Source organism: Halichoeres trimaculatus, unplaced genomic scaffold (assembly GCF_033239565.1).
Source record: "Halichoeres trimaculatus isolate MK-OKI-2021-1 unplaced genomic scaffold, fHalTri1.1 fHalTri1_scaffold_5, whole genome shotgun sequence".
NCBI classification, from domain to species: Eukaryota; Metazoa; Chordata; class Actinopteri; order Labriformes; family Labridae; genus Halichoeres; species Halichoeres trimaculatus.
In genome coordinates this window covers 34,469,447-34,484,177 of record NW_027437183.1, presented here as the reverse complement: position 1 = coordinate 34,484,177, position 14,731 = coordinate 34,469,447, and the positions used below count along the sequence as shown (strand labels likewise).

Below are 14,731 nucleotides of genomic sequence, written 5' to 3'. Positions count from 1 at the left end.
GGAGTCAGTTGATACCATGGCAACGTATCCCTCTGCTAGGCTGAAGGACATCACCAGCTGCATGAGTGGAACTCTAATTAGCGTGACAGAACCCCAAACAGAGTGGAGACTGAGAGTTTATCAGCCATCTAATGTAAAGAAATCCTCACAGAGTCCACAATTTTACCCCAATCTGTGTCAAAAATATCATGTTGATAGGAATTTTTGTCAGGAATCCATTTTTGGCATTTTTAAAGCTGTACGAGTTTTACTTTTTTCTCTAGAAGCACAAATGCGTCACAAGACAGATGGAAGAGTGCTGGAAATGGATTTTTTATTTATGAGAAACGTCCAAACTACTTGTCCTGTAGGTCACAATGTTGGCTTAATCTGTGTAAAAATATCATATGGTTGTAGGGAATTTTGTCAGGAATCCAACCATGTAATTTTTAAAGCTCTATGACTTGTAGTTTTTTGTCTAGAGGCCCAAATGCGGCACTAGTAGAATGTGTGTTTTGACCTGAAATCGGTTCTCCTCATCTGCTAACATGGAGAAATCCTAAATCGGCCAAAAGCGGTCGGCGGCTTTGAGGGCTCGCCATTCGAAAACCGGGCCAGAAATAACAACTTCCTTCACAACTTTTGGAGAGCAGGGTCTAGTCTGTCATGTGATGGTAGTCTCAAACCTGTACCATTTTTGGTTTTAGAGGAGAAAATTTTGGCAGAAATGGTTAAAAAAAAATTTTTTTAATTTTGTGAGGCAAATAGCCGGCTTCCTGTTGGAGATAGGTCCAGGGTAGCAGCGTATGATTTTTGCGTCTCGATGACACGAGCATTTTGGTGTTGGTTTCATCTCTCTACGACATTCCTAGCCCGAGCTAGGGCTCTTAGCGTGTGCCTAGGTGGCGCTATTGAGCTTATTATGGGATGTAGGGGGTCATGTTTGGTATCAAATTGCAATTTCACGCGATCCTGATGTGTGTGCCAATTTTGGTGAGTTTTTGAGCATGTTTAGGGGGTCAAATTAGCGTTCATTGACGGGGCGGAATAATAAGAAAAAATTAAAGCTGCAAGCAGCGTTAGACGGGTCCTCGGGCTCATGCCGGTTTTCCCTCCAATGTGTCCAACAAAATAAGACGAACATTTCGGCGTTGGTTTCATCTCTCTACGACATTCCTAGCCCCAGTTAGGGCTGTTTTGGTGTGCATAGGGTGGAAGTGAGCCTTGTGGTTCTGAGAGAATATTATTGGATGTTGGGGACTCAGTTGATACCATGGCAACGTATCCTCTGCTGTGCTGAATGACATCACCTGCTGCATGCTTGGAATTCTAATTAGCGTGACAGAACCCCAAACAGAGTGGAGACTGAGAGTTTATCAGGCATGTAATGTAAAGAAGTCCTCACAGAGTCCACAATTTTATCCCAATCTGTGTCAAAAATATCGTATGTGATAGAAGAGCTTGTCAGGAATCCATTTTTGGCATTTTTAAAGCTGTACGAGTTATACTTTTTTGTCTAGAAGCCCAAATGTGTCACTAAAACGCTGGAAAAGTGCTAGAAATGGATTTTGAATTTTAGAGAAACGGCCGAACTACTTGTCCTGTAGGCCACAATAATGGCTTAATCTGTGTAAAAATATCACATGGTTGTAGGGAATTTTGTCAGGAATCCAACCATGTAATTTGTAAAGCTCTATGACTTTTAGTTTTTTGTCTAGAGGCCCAAATGCGGCACTAGTAGAAGTACTAGTAGTGAGTGTTTTGACCTGAAATCTGTTCTCCTCATCTGCTAACATGGAGAAATCCTAAATTGGCCAAAAGCGGTCGGCGACTTTGAGGGCTCGCCATTCGAAAACCGGGCCCGAAACAACAACTTCCCCCACAACTTTTGTAGAGCAGGGTCTGGTCTGTCATGTGATGGTAGTCTCAAACCTGTACCATTTTTGGTTTTAGAGGAGAAAATTTTTGCAGAAAGGTTTAAAAAAAATTTTTTTTTATTTTGGCGGGCAAATTGCCGGCTTCCTGTTGGAGATAGGTCCAGGGTAGCAGCGTATGATTTTTGCGTCTCGATGACACGAGCGTTTTGGTGTTAGTTTCATCTCTCTACGACATTCCTAGCCCGAGCTAGGGCCCTTAGCGTGTGCCTAGGTGGCGCTATTGAGCTTATTATGGGATGTAGGGGGTCATGTTTGGTATTAAAAGAAAATTTTTCACGATTCAGGGGTGCGTGCCAATTTTGTTGAGTTTTTGAGCATGTTTAGGGGGTCTAATTAGCGTTCAAAGCGCGGACGGAATAATAATAAGAAAAAAAAAAAAGAAACGCAGCAGGAACAATAGTGCCCTCGGCCTTCGGCCGAGGGCACCTTCTAGCTTGCTAGAAGGTGCCCTCTTCCGTTGGCCGAGGACCCTAATTAAAGCTGCAAGCAGCGTTAGACGGGTCCTCGGGGCTCATGCCGGTTTTGCCCTACTATCATGGTATTGGCCCCACTGTGTCCAACAGAATAAGACGAACATTTTGATGGTGGTTTCATCTCTCTAGGACATTCCTAGCCCCAGTTAGGGCTATTTTGCTGTGCATAGGTGGAAGTGAGCCTAATGGCTCTGAGAGAATATTATGGGATGTCAGGGAGTCAGTTGATACCATGGCAACATATCCTCTGCTATGCTGAAGAGAAATAGCTAACTTCCTGTCTGGGAAAGGTCAGGGTGTCAGCAAGTAATTTGTTCGTCTTAATGAGATGAACATTTTGATGTTGGTTTGATCTCTCTAGGACATTCCTACTGGCTGCTATGGCTGTTTTAATGTGTCAGAATGTGGACAGAGGGAATATTATGGGATGTTTGGTATTATATTGAAGAGTTTGATGCTTGAAATGTGTGTGCTGATTTTGGTGAGTTTTTGAGCATTTTCAGGGGGTCTAATAAGCACTTTAATGGAGGAGAGAGTCATTGTTTCCTCTGCTGAGTCATGTGACCAGCTGTGTGGAGCTCCTAATCAGTGTGTGACATCATCACAGAAGTGCAGGAGGATGAGATTCCCAAAGGGGACAAACTTCTCATCCTGTAGGCCAGAATGTTGACCTAATCTGTGTAAAAATATGATTTTCTTGAAGAGCGTTTTGTGAGGAATCCAACCATGTCATTTTTAAAGCTGTGCGACTTTTACTTTTTTGTCTAGAGGCCCAACTGCTTCACTGAAGCTCCTCTCCCATCTGTTAACATTGCGTGGTCGGCGACTTTGAGGGCTCGCCATTCGAAAACCGGGCCAGAAACAACAACTTCATGAACAACTTTTGTAGAACAGAGTCTGGTCTGTCATGTGAGGCAATTTTCATGGCGGTACCATTTTTGGTTATTGACAAGTTAATGTTTGTAGAAAGGCTAAAAATGCCGAAATCTCTTATTTTGGCGGGCAAATTGCCGGCTTCCTGTTGGAGCTACACGAAAATACCTCCTATATTTTTTGTGCGTCTCAATGAGAGGAACGTTTTGGTGTTGGTTTCATCTCTCTGCGACATTCCTGGCCTGAGATAGGGCCGTTTAAGTGTGTTTTTTGGTTTTTTTGGCTCTATGGAGATTATTATGGGATGTCGGGGGTCATGTTTGGTATTAACTCGCAATTTTTCGCAATTCTGGGATGCGTGCCAATTTTGGTGAGTTTTTGAATATGTTTAGGGGGTCTAATTTGCGATCAAAGACGGTGCGGAATAATAATAAGAAATTAAAGCTGCAAGCAGCGTTAGACGGGTCCTCGGGCTCCTGCCGGTTTTCCCTCCAATGTGTCCAACAAAATGAGACGAACATTTCGGCGTTGGTTTCATCTCCCTACGACATTCCTAGCCCCAGTTAGGGCGGTTTAGCTGTGCATAGGTGGAAGTGAGCCTTGTGGCTCTGAGAGAATATTATGGGATGTCAGGGAGTCAGTTGATACCATGGCAACGTATCCTCTGCTATGCTGAATGACATCAACAGCTGCATGCTTGGAATTCTAATTAGCGTGACACGAGTGTGACTAGTGCCTGGAGGGAGTTTTTATCAGCCATCTAATGTGAAGAAATCCTCACAGAGTCCACAATTTTACCCCAATCTGTGTCAAAAATATCATATTTGATAGTAGAGCTTGTGAGGAATCCATTTTTGGCATTTTTAAAGCTGTACGAGTTATACTTTTTTCTCTAGAAGCCCAAATGCGTCACAAAACAGATGGAAGAAAGCTGAAAATGGATTTTTTTATTTTAGAGACATGGCCAAACTACTTGTCCTGTAGGCCACAATGTTGGCTTAATCTGTGTAAAAATATCATATGGTTGTAGGGAATTTTGTCAGGAATCCAACCACGTCATTTTTAAAGCTCTATGACTTTTAGTTTTTTGTCTAGAGGCCCAAATGCGACACTAGTAGAATGTGTGTTTTGACCTGAAATCGGTTCTCCTCATCTGCTAACATGGAGAAATCCTGAATCGGCCAAAGGCGGTCGGCGGCTTTGAGGGCTCGCCATTCGAAAACCGGGCCCGAAACAACAACTCCCTGAACAACTTTTGGAGAGCAGGGTCTGGTCTGTCATGTGATGGTATTTTCAAGCATGTACCATTTTTGGTTTCAGTGGGTTTAATTTTTGCAGAAAGGGTTAAAAAAAATTTTTTTTAATTTTGTGAGGGATTTAGCCGGCTTCCTGTTGGAGATAGGTCCAGGGTAGCAGCGTATGATTTTTGCGTCTCGATGACACGAGCGTTTTGGTGTTGGTTTCATCTCTCTACGACATTCCTAGCCCGAGCTAGGGCCCTTAGCGTGTGCCTAGGTGGCGCTATTGAGCTTATTATGGGATGTCGGGGGTCATGTTTGGTATTAAACGAAAATTTTGGGCGCATAGAACATATGTGCCAATTTTGGTGAGTTTTTGAATATGTTTAGGGGTTCTAATAAGCGATTCACTGGAGGAGGGAATAATAAGAAAAAAGAAACGGACGAAAAACAATAGTGTCCTCCGCCTTCGGCGGAGGACACCTTCTAGCTCTTGCTAGAAGGTGTCCTCTGCTCAGGCCGAGGACCCTAATTAAAGCTGCAAGCAGCGTTAGACGGGTCCTCGGGCTCCTGCCGGTTTTCCCTCCAATGTTTCCAACAAAATAAGACGAACATTTCGGCGTTGGTTTCATCTGTCTACGACATTCCTAGCCCCAGTTAGGGCTGTTTTGGTGTGTGTAGGCTGGAAGTGAGCCTTATGGCTCTGAGAGAATATTATGGGATGTCAGGGAGTCAGTTGATACCATGGCAACGTATCCTCTGCTATGCTGAGTGACATCACCAGCAGCTGCATGCTTGGAATTCTAATTAGCGTGACACGAGTGTGACTAGTGCCTGGAGGGAGTTTTTATCAGGCATCTAATGCAAAAAAAAACCTCACAGAGTCCACAATTTTAACCCAATCTGTGTCAAAAATATCATATTTGATAGAAGGGCTTGTGAGGAATCCATTTTTGGCATTTTTAAAGCTGTACGAGTTTTACTTTTTTCTCTAGAAGCACAAATGCGTCACAAAACAGATGGAAGAGTGCTGGAAATGGATTTTTAATTTATGAGAAACGTCCATACTACTTGTCCTGTAGGTCACAATGTTGGCTTAATCTGTGTAAAAATATCATATGGTTGTAGGGAATTTTGTCAGGAATCCAACCATGTAATTTTGAAAGCTCTATGACTTTTAGTTTTTTGTCTAGAGGCCCAAATGCGGCACTAGTAGAATGTGTGTTTTGAGGTGAAATCGGTTCTCCTCATCTGCTAACATGGAGAAATCCTAAATTGGCCAAAAGCGGTCGGCGGCTTTAAGGGCTCGCCATTCGAAAACCGGGCCAGAAACAACAACTTCCTGAACAACTTTTGTAGAGCAGGGTCTAATCTGTCATGTGATGGTATTTTCAAGCATGTACCATTTTTGGTTTCAGTGGGTAAAATTTCTAAAGAAGGGGTAAAAAAAAATTTATTTTTATTTTGGGAGGGATATAGCCGGCTTCCTGTTGGAGATAGGTCCAGGGTAGCAGCGTATGATTTTTGCGTCTCGATGACACGAGCGTTTTGGTGTTGGTTTCATCTCTCTACGACATTCCTAGCCCGAGCTAGGGCCCTTAGCGTGTGCCTAGGTGGCGCTATTGAGCTTATTATGGGATGTCGGGGGACAATTTATTTATTTTATCAAATTTTCGGAGTCACAGAATGTGTGTGCCGATTTTGGTGAGTTTTTGAGCACGTTTAGGGGGTCTAATTAGCGTTCTCGCGTAGGAGGGAATAATAATTAAAGCTGCAAGCAGCGTTAGACGGGTCCTCGGGCTCCTGCCGGTTTGGCCCTACTATCATGGTATTGGCCCCACTGTGTCCAACAGACTAAGATGAACATTTTGGTGGTGGTTTCATCTCTCTAGGACATTCCTAGCCCCAGTTAGGGCTATTTTGCTGTGCATAGGTGGAAGTGAGCCTAATGGCTCTGAGAGAATATTTTGGGATGTCAGGGAGTCAGTTGATACCATGGCAACGTATCCTCTGCTATGCTGAAGAGAAAGAGCCAACTTCCTGTCTGGGAAAGGTCAGGGTGTCAGCAAGTAATTTGTTCGTCTTAATGAGATGAACATTTTGATGTTGGTTTGATCTCTCTAGGACATTCCTACTGGCTGCTATGGCTGTTTTAATGTGTCAGAATGAGGACAGAGGGAATATTATGGGATGTTTGGTATTATATTGAAGAGTTTGATGCTTGAAATGTGTGTACTGATTTTGGTGAGTTTTTGAGCATGTTCAGGGGGTCTAATAAGCACTTTAATGGAGGAGAGAGTCATTGTTGCCTCTGCTGAGTCATGTGACCAGCTGTGTGGAACTACTAATCAGTGTGTGACATCATCACAGAAGTGCAGGAGGATGAGATTCCCAAAGGGACAATTTCTCATCCTGTAGGCCAGAATGTTGACCTAATCTGTGTAAAAATATGATTTTCTTGAAGAACATTTTGTGAGGAATCCAACCATGTCATTTTTAAAGCTGTGCGACTTTTACTTTTTTGTCTAGAGGCCCAACTGCTTCAGAGAAGCTCTTCTCCCATCTGTTAACATTGCGTGGTCGGCGACTTTGAGGGCTGGCCATTCGAAAACCGGGCCCGAAATAACAACGTCCTGAACAACTTTTGTAGAGCAGGGTCTGGTCTGTCATGTGAGCCAATTTTCATGCCAGTACCATTTTTGGTTATTGACAAGTTAATGTTTGTAGAAAGGCTAAAAATGGCGAAAACTCTTATTTTGGCGGGCAAATTGCCGGCTTCCTGTTGGAGCTACGCGAAAATACCTCCTATATTTTTTGTGCGTCTCAATGAGAGGAACGTTTTGGTGTTGGTTTCATCTCTCTGCGACATTCCTGGCCTGAGATAGGGCAGTTTAAGTGTGTTTTTTGGGTTTTTTGGCTCTATGGAGATTATTATGGGATGTCAGGGGTCATGTTTGGTATTAACTCGCAATTTTTCGCAATTCTGGGATGCATGCCAATTTTGGTGAGTTTTTGAATATGTTTAGGGGGTCTAATTTGCGATCAAAGACGGTGCGGAATAATAATAAGAAAAAAGAAACGCAGCAGGAACAATAGTGTCCTCCGCCTTCGGCGGAGGACACCTTCTAGCCCTGCTAGAAGGTGCCCTCTGCTCAGGCCGAGGACCCTAATAAGAAAAAAGAAACGCAGCAGGAACAATAGTGCCCTCGGCCTTCGGCCGAGGGCACCTTCTAGCTCTTGCTAGAAGGTGCCCTGGCTCAGGCCGAGGACCCTAAAAAGAAACGCAGCAGGAACAATAGTGCCCTCGGCCTTCGGCCGAGGGCACCTTCTAGCTCTTGCTAGAAGGTGCCCTGGCTCAGGCCGAGGACCCTAATTAAAGCTGCAAGCAGCGTTAGACGGGTCCTCGGGGCTCATGCCGGTTTTGCCCTACTATCATGGTATTGGCCCCACTGTGTCCAACAGAATAAGACGAACATTTTGGTGGTGGTTTCATCTCTCTAGGACATTCCTAGCCCCAGTTAGGGCTATTTTGCTGTGCATTGGTGTAAGTGAGCCTAATGGCTCTGAGAGAATATTATGGGATGTCAGGGAGTCAGTTGATACCATGGCAACGTATCCTCTGCTATGCTGAAGAGAAATAGCCAACTTTCTGTCTGGGAAAGGTCAGGGTGTCAGCAAGTAATTTGTTCGTCTCAATAAGATGAACATTTTGATGTTGGTTTGATTGACTCTAGGACATTCCTACTGGCTGCTATGGCTGTTTTAATGTGTCAGAATGTGGACAGAGGGAATATTATGGGATGTTTGGTATTATATTGAAGAGTTTGATGCTTGAAATGTGTGTACTGATTTTGGTGAGTTTTTGAGCATGTTCAGGGGGTCTAATAAGCACTTTAATGGAGGAGAGAGTCATTGTTGCCTCTGCTGAGTCATGTGACCAGCTGTGTGGAACTACTAATCAGTGTGTGACATCATCACAGAAGTGCAGGAGGATCAAATTCCCCAAAGGACAAACTTCTCATCCTGTAGGCCAGAATGTTGACCTAATCTGTGTAAAAATATGATTTTCTTGAAGAGCGTTTTGTGAGGAATCCAACCATGTCATTTTTAAAGCTGTGCGACTTTTACTTTTTTGTCTAGAGGCCCAACTGCTTCACTGAAGCTCCTCTCCCATCTGTTAACATTGCGTGGTCGGCGACTTTGAGGGCTCGCCATTCGAAAACCGGGCCCGAAACAACGAATTCCCCCACAACTTTTGTAGAACAGGGTCTGGTCTGTCATGTGAGCCAATTTTCATGCCGGTACCATTTTTGGTTATTGACAAGTTAATGTTTGTAGAAAGGCTAAAAATTCTAAAATCTCTTATTTTGGCGGGGAAATTGCCGGTTTCCTGTTGGAGAAAGAGCCATAGTGACCCCTACCTTTTTTGTGCGCCTCAATGAGAGGAACGTTTTGGTGTTGGTTTCATCTCTCTACGACATTCCTAGCCTGAGCTAGGGCCGTTTAAGTGTGTTTTTGAGAGGTTTTTTGGCTCTAGAGAGATTATTATGGGATGTCGGGGGGCATGTTTGGTATCATATCGCGATTTTTCGCAATTGTGAGGTGCGTGCCAATTTTGGTGAGTTTTCGAGTATGTTTAGCGGGTCTAATTTGCGTTCTCGGAGCGTGTGGAATAATAAGAAAAAGAAAAAAGAAACGCAGCAGGAACAATAGTGCCCTCGGCCTTCGGCCGAGGGCACCTTCTAGCCCTGCTAGAAGGTGCCCTGGCTCAGGCCGAGGACCCTAAAAAAGAAACGCAGCAGGAACAATAGTGCCCTCGGCCTTCGGCCGAGGGCACTTTCTAGCTTGCTAGAAAGTGCCCTCTTCCGTAGGCCGAGGACCCTAAAAAGAAACGCAGCAGGAACAATAGTGTCCTCCGCCTTCGGCGGAGGACACCTTCTAGCCCTGCTAGAAGGTGCCCTCCGCTCAGGCCGAGGACCCTAAAAAAAAAGAAACGCAGCAGGAACAATAGTGTCCTCCGCCTTCGGCGAAGGACACCTTCTAGCCCTGCTAGAAGGTGCCCTCCGCTCAGGCCGAGGACCCTAAAAAGAAACAGACGAAAAACAATAGTGCCCTCCGCTCAGGCCGAGGACCCTAAAAAGAACTTGTCCTGTAGGCCAGAATGCTGGCTTAATCTGTGTAAAAATATCATGTGGTTGTAGGGGATTTTGTCAGGAATCCAACCATGTTATTTTTAAAGCTCTATGACTTTTAGTTTTTTGTCTAGAGGCCCAAATGCGGCACTAGTAGAATGTGTGTTTTGACCTGAAATCCGGCCGCCTCATCTGCTAACATGGACAAGGCTCAAATTCGTCTGAAAGCGGTCGGCGACTTTGAGGGCTCGCCATTCGAAAACCGGGCCCGAAACAACAACTTCCTTCACAACTTTTGTAGAGCAGGGTCTGGTCCGTCATGTGATGAAATTTTCATACCTGTACCATTTTTGGTTTCGGAGGAGATAATTTTTGCAGAAAGGGAAAAAATGCAGAAAACTCTTATTTTGAAAGGCAAAATAGCCGGCTTCCTGTTGGAGATAGGTCCAGGGTAGCAGCGTATGATTTTTGCGTCTCGTTGAGCCGAAAATTTTTGTGTTGGTTTCATCTCTCTACGACATTCCTAGTGGCGGCTAGGGCCGTTTTTGTGTGTTTTTTTGTTTTTTTTTTAGAGGTTTTTTGGTTCTCTAGAGAGTATTATGGGATGTCAGGGGTCATGTTTGGTATTTTCTCGAATTTTTTGGCGATCTTGATGTGCGTGCCAATTTTGGTGAGTTTTCGAGCATTTTAAGGGGGTCAAATTAGCAGTCATTGACGGTGTGGAATAATAAGAAAGAATCAAAGCTGCAAGCAGCGTTAGACGGGTTCTCGGGCTCCTGCTGGTTTTCCCTCCAATGTGTCCAACAAAAGGAGACAAACATTTTGGCGTTTGTTTCATCTCTCTACGACATTCCTAGCCCCAGTTAGGGCTGTTTTGGTGTGCATAGGTGGAAGTGAGCCTTGTGGTTCTGAGAGAATATTATGGGATGTCAGGGAGTCAGTTGATACCATGGCAACGTATCCTCTGCTGTGCTGAATGACATCACCTGCTGCATGCTTGGAATTCTAATTCGCGTGACAGAACCCCAAACAGAGTGGAGACTGAGAGTTTATCAGGCATGTAATGTAAAGAAGTCCTCACAGAGTCCACAATTTTATCCCAATCTGTGTCAAAAATATCTTATTTGATAGAAGAGCTTGTCAGGAATCCATTTTTGGCATTTTTAAAGCTGTATGAGTTATACTTTTTTGTCTAGAAGCCCAAATGCGTCACTAAAACGCTGGAAAAGTGCTAGAAATGGATTTTGAATTTAAGAGACACGTCCGAACTACTTGTCCTGTAGGCCACAATGTTGGCTTAATCTGTGTAAAAATAACATATGGTTGTAGGGAATTTTGTCAGGAATCCAACCATGTCATTTTTAAAGCTCTATGACTTTTAGTTTTTTGTCTAGAGGCCCAAATGCGGCACTAGTAGAAGTACTAGTAGTGAGTGTTTTGACCTGAAATCGGTTCTCCTCATCTGCTAACATGGAGAAATCCTGAATCGGCAAAAAGCGGTCAGCGGCTTTGAGGGCTCGCCATTCGAAAACCGGGCCCGAAACAACAACTTCCTGAACAACTTTTGGAGAGCAGGGTCTAATCTGTCATGTGATGGTATTTTCAAGCATGTACCATTTTTGGTTTCAGTGGGTTTAATTTTTGCAGAAAGGGTTAAAAAAAATTTTTTTTTAATTTTGTGAGGCAAATAGCCGGCTTCCTGTTGGAGATATGTCCAGGGTAGCAGCGTGTGATTTTTGCGTCTCGATGACACGAGCGTTTTGGTGTTGGTTTCATCTCTCTACGACATTCCTAGCCCGAGCTAGGGCCCTTAGCGTGTGCCTAGGTGGCGCTACAGAGGTTATTATGGGATGTCAGGGGTCATGTTTGGTATCAAATCGCAATTTCACGCGATCCTGATGTGCGTGCCAATTTTGGTGAGTTTTGGAGCATGTTTAGGGGGTGTAATTTGCGTTCTCGGGGCGGGTGGAATAATAAGAAAAAATTAAAGCTGCAAGCAGCATTAGACGGGTCCTCGGGCTCCTGCCGGTTTTCCCTCCAATGTGTCCATCAAAATAAGATGAACATTTCGGCGTTGGTTTCATCTCTCTACGACATTCCTAGCCCCAGTTAGGGCTGTTTTGGTGTGCATAGGGTGAAAGTGAGCCTAATTGCTCTGAGAGAATATTATGGTATGTCTGGGAGTCAGTTGATACCATGGCAACGTATCCTCTGCTGTGCTGAATGACATCACCAGCTGAATGCGTGGAGTTCTAATTAGCGTGACAGAACCCCAAACAGAGTGGAGACTGAGAGTTTATCAGGCATGTAATGTAAAGAAGTCCTCACAGAGTCCACAATTTTATCCCAATCTGTGTCAAAAATATCATATTTGATAGAAGAGCTTGTGAGGAATCCATTTTTGGCATTTTTAAAGCTGTACGAGTTATACTTTTTTCTCTAGAAGCCCAAATGCGTCACAAAAACGCTGTAAAAGCGCTGGAAAAGTGCTAGAAATGGATTTTTTACTTTAGAGAAATGGCCAAACTACTTGTCCTGTGGGCCACAATGTTGGCTTAATCTGTGTAAAAATATCATGTTGTTGTAGACAATTTTGTCAGGAATCCAACCATGTAATTTTTAAAGCTCTATGACTTGTAGTTTTTTGTCTAGAGGCCCAAATGCGGCACTAGTAGAATGTGTGTTTTGACCTGAAATCGGTTCTCCTCATCTGCTAACATGGAGAAATCCTAAATTGGCCAAAAGCAGTCGGCGACTTTGACGGCTCGCCATTCGAAAACCGGGCCTGAAATAACAACTTCCTGAACAACTTTTGTAGAGCAGGGTCTCATCTGTCATGTGATGGTATTTTCAAGCATGTACCATTTTTGGTTTCAGGGGGTATAATTTCTAAAGAAAGGTTAAAAAAAAAATTATTTTTATTTTGGGAGGGAAATAGCCGGCTTCCTGTTGGAGATAGGTCCAGGGTAGCAGCGTATGATTTTTGCGTCTCAATGACACGAACATTTTGATGTTGGTTTCATCTCTCTACGACATTCCTAGCCCGAGCTAGGGCCCTTAGCGTGTGCCTAGGTGGCGCTATTGAGCTTATTATGGGATGTCGGGGGTCATGTTTGGTATTTTCTCGAATTTTTCCGCGATCCTGATGTGCGTGCCAATTTTGGTGAGTTTTTGAGCATGTTTAGGGGGTCAAATTAGCATTCGAAGACGGGGCGGAATAATAAGAAAAAAGAAACGGACGGAAAACAATAGTGTCCTCCGCCTTCGGCGGAGGACACCTTCTAGCCCTGCTAGAAGGTGCCCTCCGCTCAGGCCGAGGACCCTAAAAAGAAACGCAGCAGGAACAATAGTGTCCTCCGCCTTCGGCGGAGGACACCTTCTAGCCCTGCTAGAAGGTGCCCTCTGCTCAGGCCGAGGACCCTAAAAAGAAACGCAGCAGGAACAATAGTGCCCTCGGCCTTCGGCCGAGGGCACCTTCTAGCTTGCTAGAAGGTGCCCTGGCTCAGGCCGAGGACCCTAAATAAATACAGGCCTTCCAGCTTTTATTAAATGGGGAAAAAAATATTATTATTATTATTATTATTATTGTGTTTTGATTCATTTGTTTGTTTGTTTTTGTTTTTTCTGTTGTTGTTTTTTTTTTTTAATTAAAATCAGTGACATCATGTAACCAAATGGGCATTTATAGGGTTAAATAAATAAATAAATAAATAATTGGTAAGTTTAATCAGGAGTGAAGTTGACTAAAAGATATGAGAAAAACTAGTAGAAAAAAATATTAATATGTTACACTTAAAAAAAAGTTTTTGGATTGAGGACGTTTTTGTCCCCTGACTTAGGATGGTCATAAATTTAGCCCCAGTGTTTTGCTTACCTTCAAAAAAGGGGGAAATTTGAATTTAAAGATTTTTCATTAAAGAAACCTTTTTACCAAATACCACTCCATGAGGAGTTACACAACCAAAATAACAACCAAAATTTGAGTAAAAAAATTCCTAAAAGGACAAAATGTCCCTGATTACCACTGAGGGTCGAAGGAAATAAATGCAAAAAGATTTCACTCTGTGTGAACTGAATCTATTTATAATATATGTGTTTCACTTTTTAAATGAAGTGACTGAAATAGTTTAAAGCCTGGGCTCAGTTAAACACTGAGGAGCAGGGAAAGCACTTTAATAATACAGTATGTAGGTACGAGGCTCAGCACTGAGGTTAACCTCAACTCTTTCCATTTAGGAAACCTCTAATGAAAATGAACAGGCTAAGTGTGTGTTTGAGTGTTGCTCAGGGTCGTCTGAAGTGCAGGAATCAAACACAGTTAAACGAGTCTCAGTATTTAAAGCTGAGGTTTGTGACCACAGGATAATATTCATGTGTGTGTTCGTACTGCGATGCCTGTGCGCTGGAGGTACCCCTGCATGTCCTGCAGCTGACGTCCATGTGGCCACTCGGACACGGAGGGTTTACTCTGCAGGCTGTTCAGGACACACACAGCTCCCTGAGAACACACAGACACAGGAAGTCATCACACACACTCCTTTAAACTCTCACAACACCCTCACCTGTCCGTGTGACACTCGCCTGGAAGGTTTTGGTCCTGTTCAGGACAGCAGGTAGACCCAGAACCATGTTAACGAAGCCTCATCAGTGAATGAACAGACTGTCTCCCAAAAAGAAACGAGGTTTCAGACGGGCGTGATCAGGTTCCTGTTTGGTTCAGCACGGGGCGGCTGGCTGTTTGAACAAGATTTCAGCACGTTTACAACCTGATGTGAGCAAAGGAGATGGGGGCCAGAGCAGCCCAAACAGTTATCTGTCAGGTTAATGATCTCCAGACTCAGCCCTGCAGACTGATCTGAACCTGACCTCCTGACAAAAACACAGTTTTACCTGAAAACAAGCAACAGTCAAGCTTCTGGAGTCACGAATCTGTGGCTAAGATGGTTCCTCAGGTCGGTGTTTCTTATGATGGTAAATTATTGTGTTGTGGAAAAATAAACACCAGTAAGTGTATGAAAATGGATTTTAATGGCTCTTACATAAAATAAGACCCTCCTGTTCCCCAAAGTTGAGCAAAAATAAGCTTCAGCTGCATCACC

General features: G+C 43.7%; 1 protein-coding gene across 1 annotated transcript in view; it reads right to left on the bottom strand.

Annotated features, from left to right (window-relative positions):
* Window positions 1-14,261, bottom strand: part of LOC141790354 (folylpolyglutamate synthase, mitochondrial-like) — a 31,490-nt gene extending 17,229 nt beyond the window's left edge. The window contains exons 1-2 of the mRNA XM_074670177.1: window positions 14,214-14,261; window positions 14,020-14,130 (exon numbers count right to left, since the gene is read on the bottom strand). Coding sequence (XP_074526278.1) covers window positions 14,020-14,130; window positions 14,214-14,261 — 159 coding nt within the window. The remainder of the gene's footprint in view (window positions 1-14,019; window positions 14,131-14,213) is intronic.
* Between the last annotated feature and the right edge of the window lie 470 nt (window positions 14,262-14,731).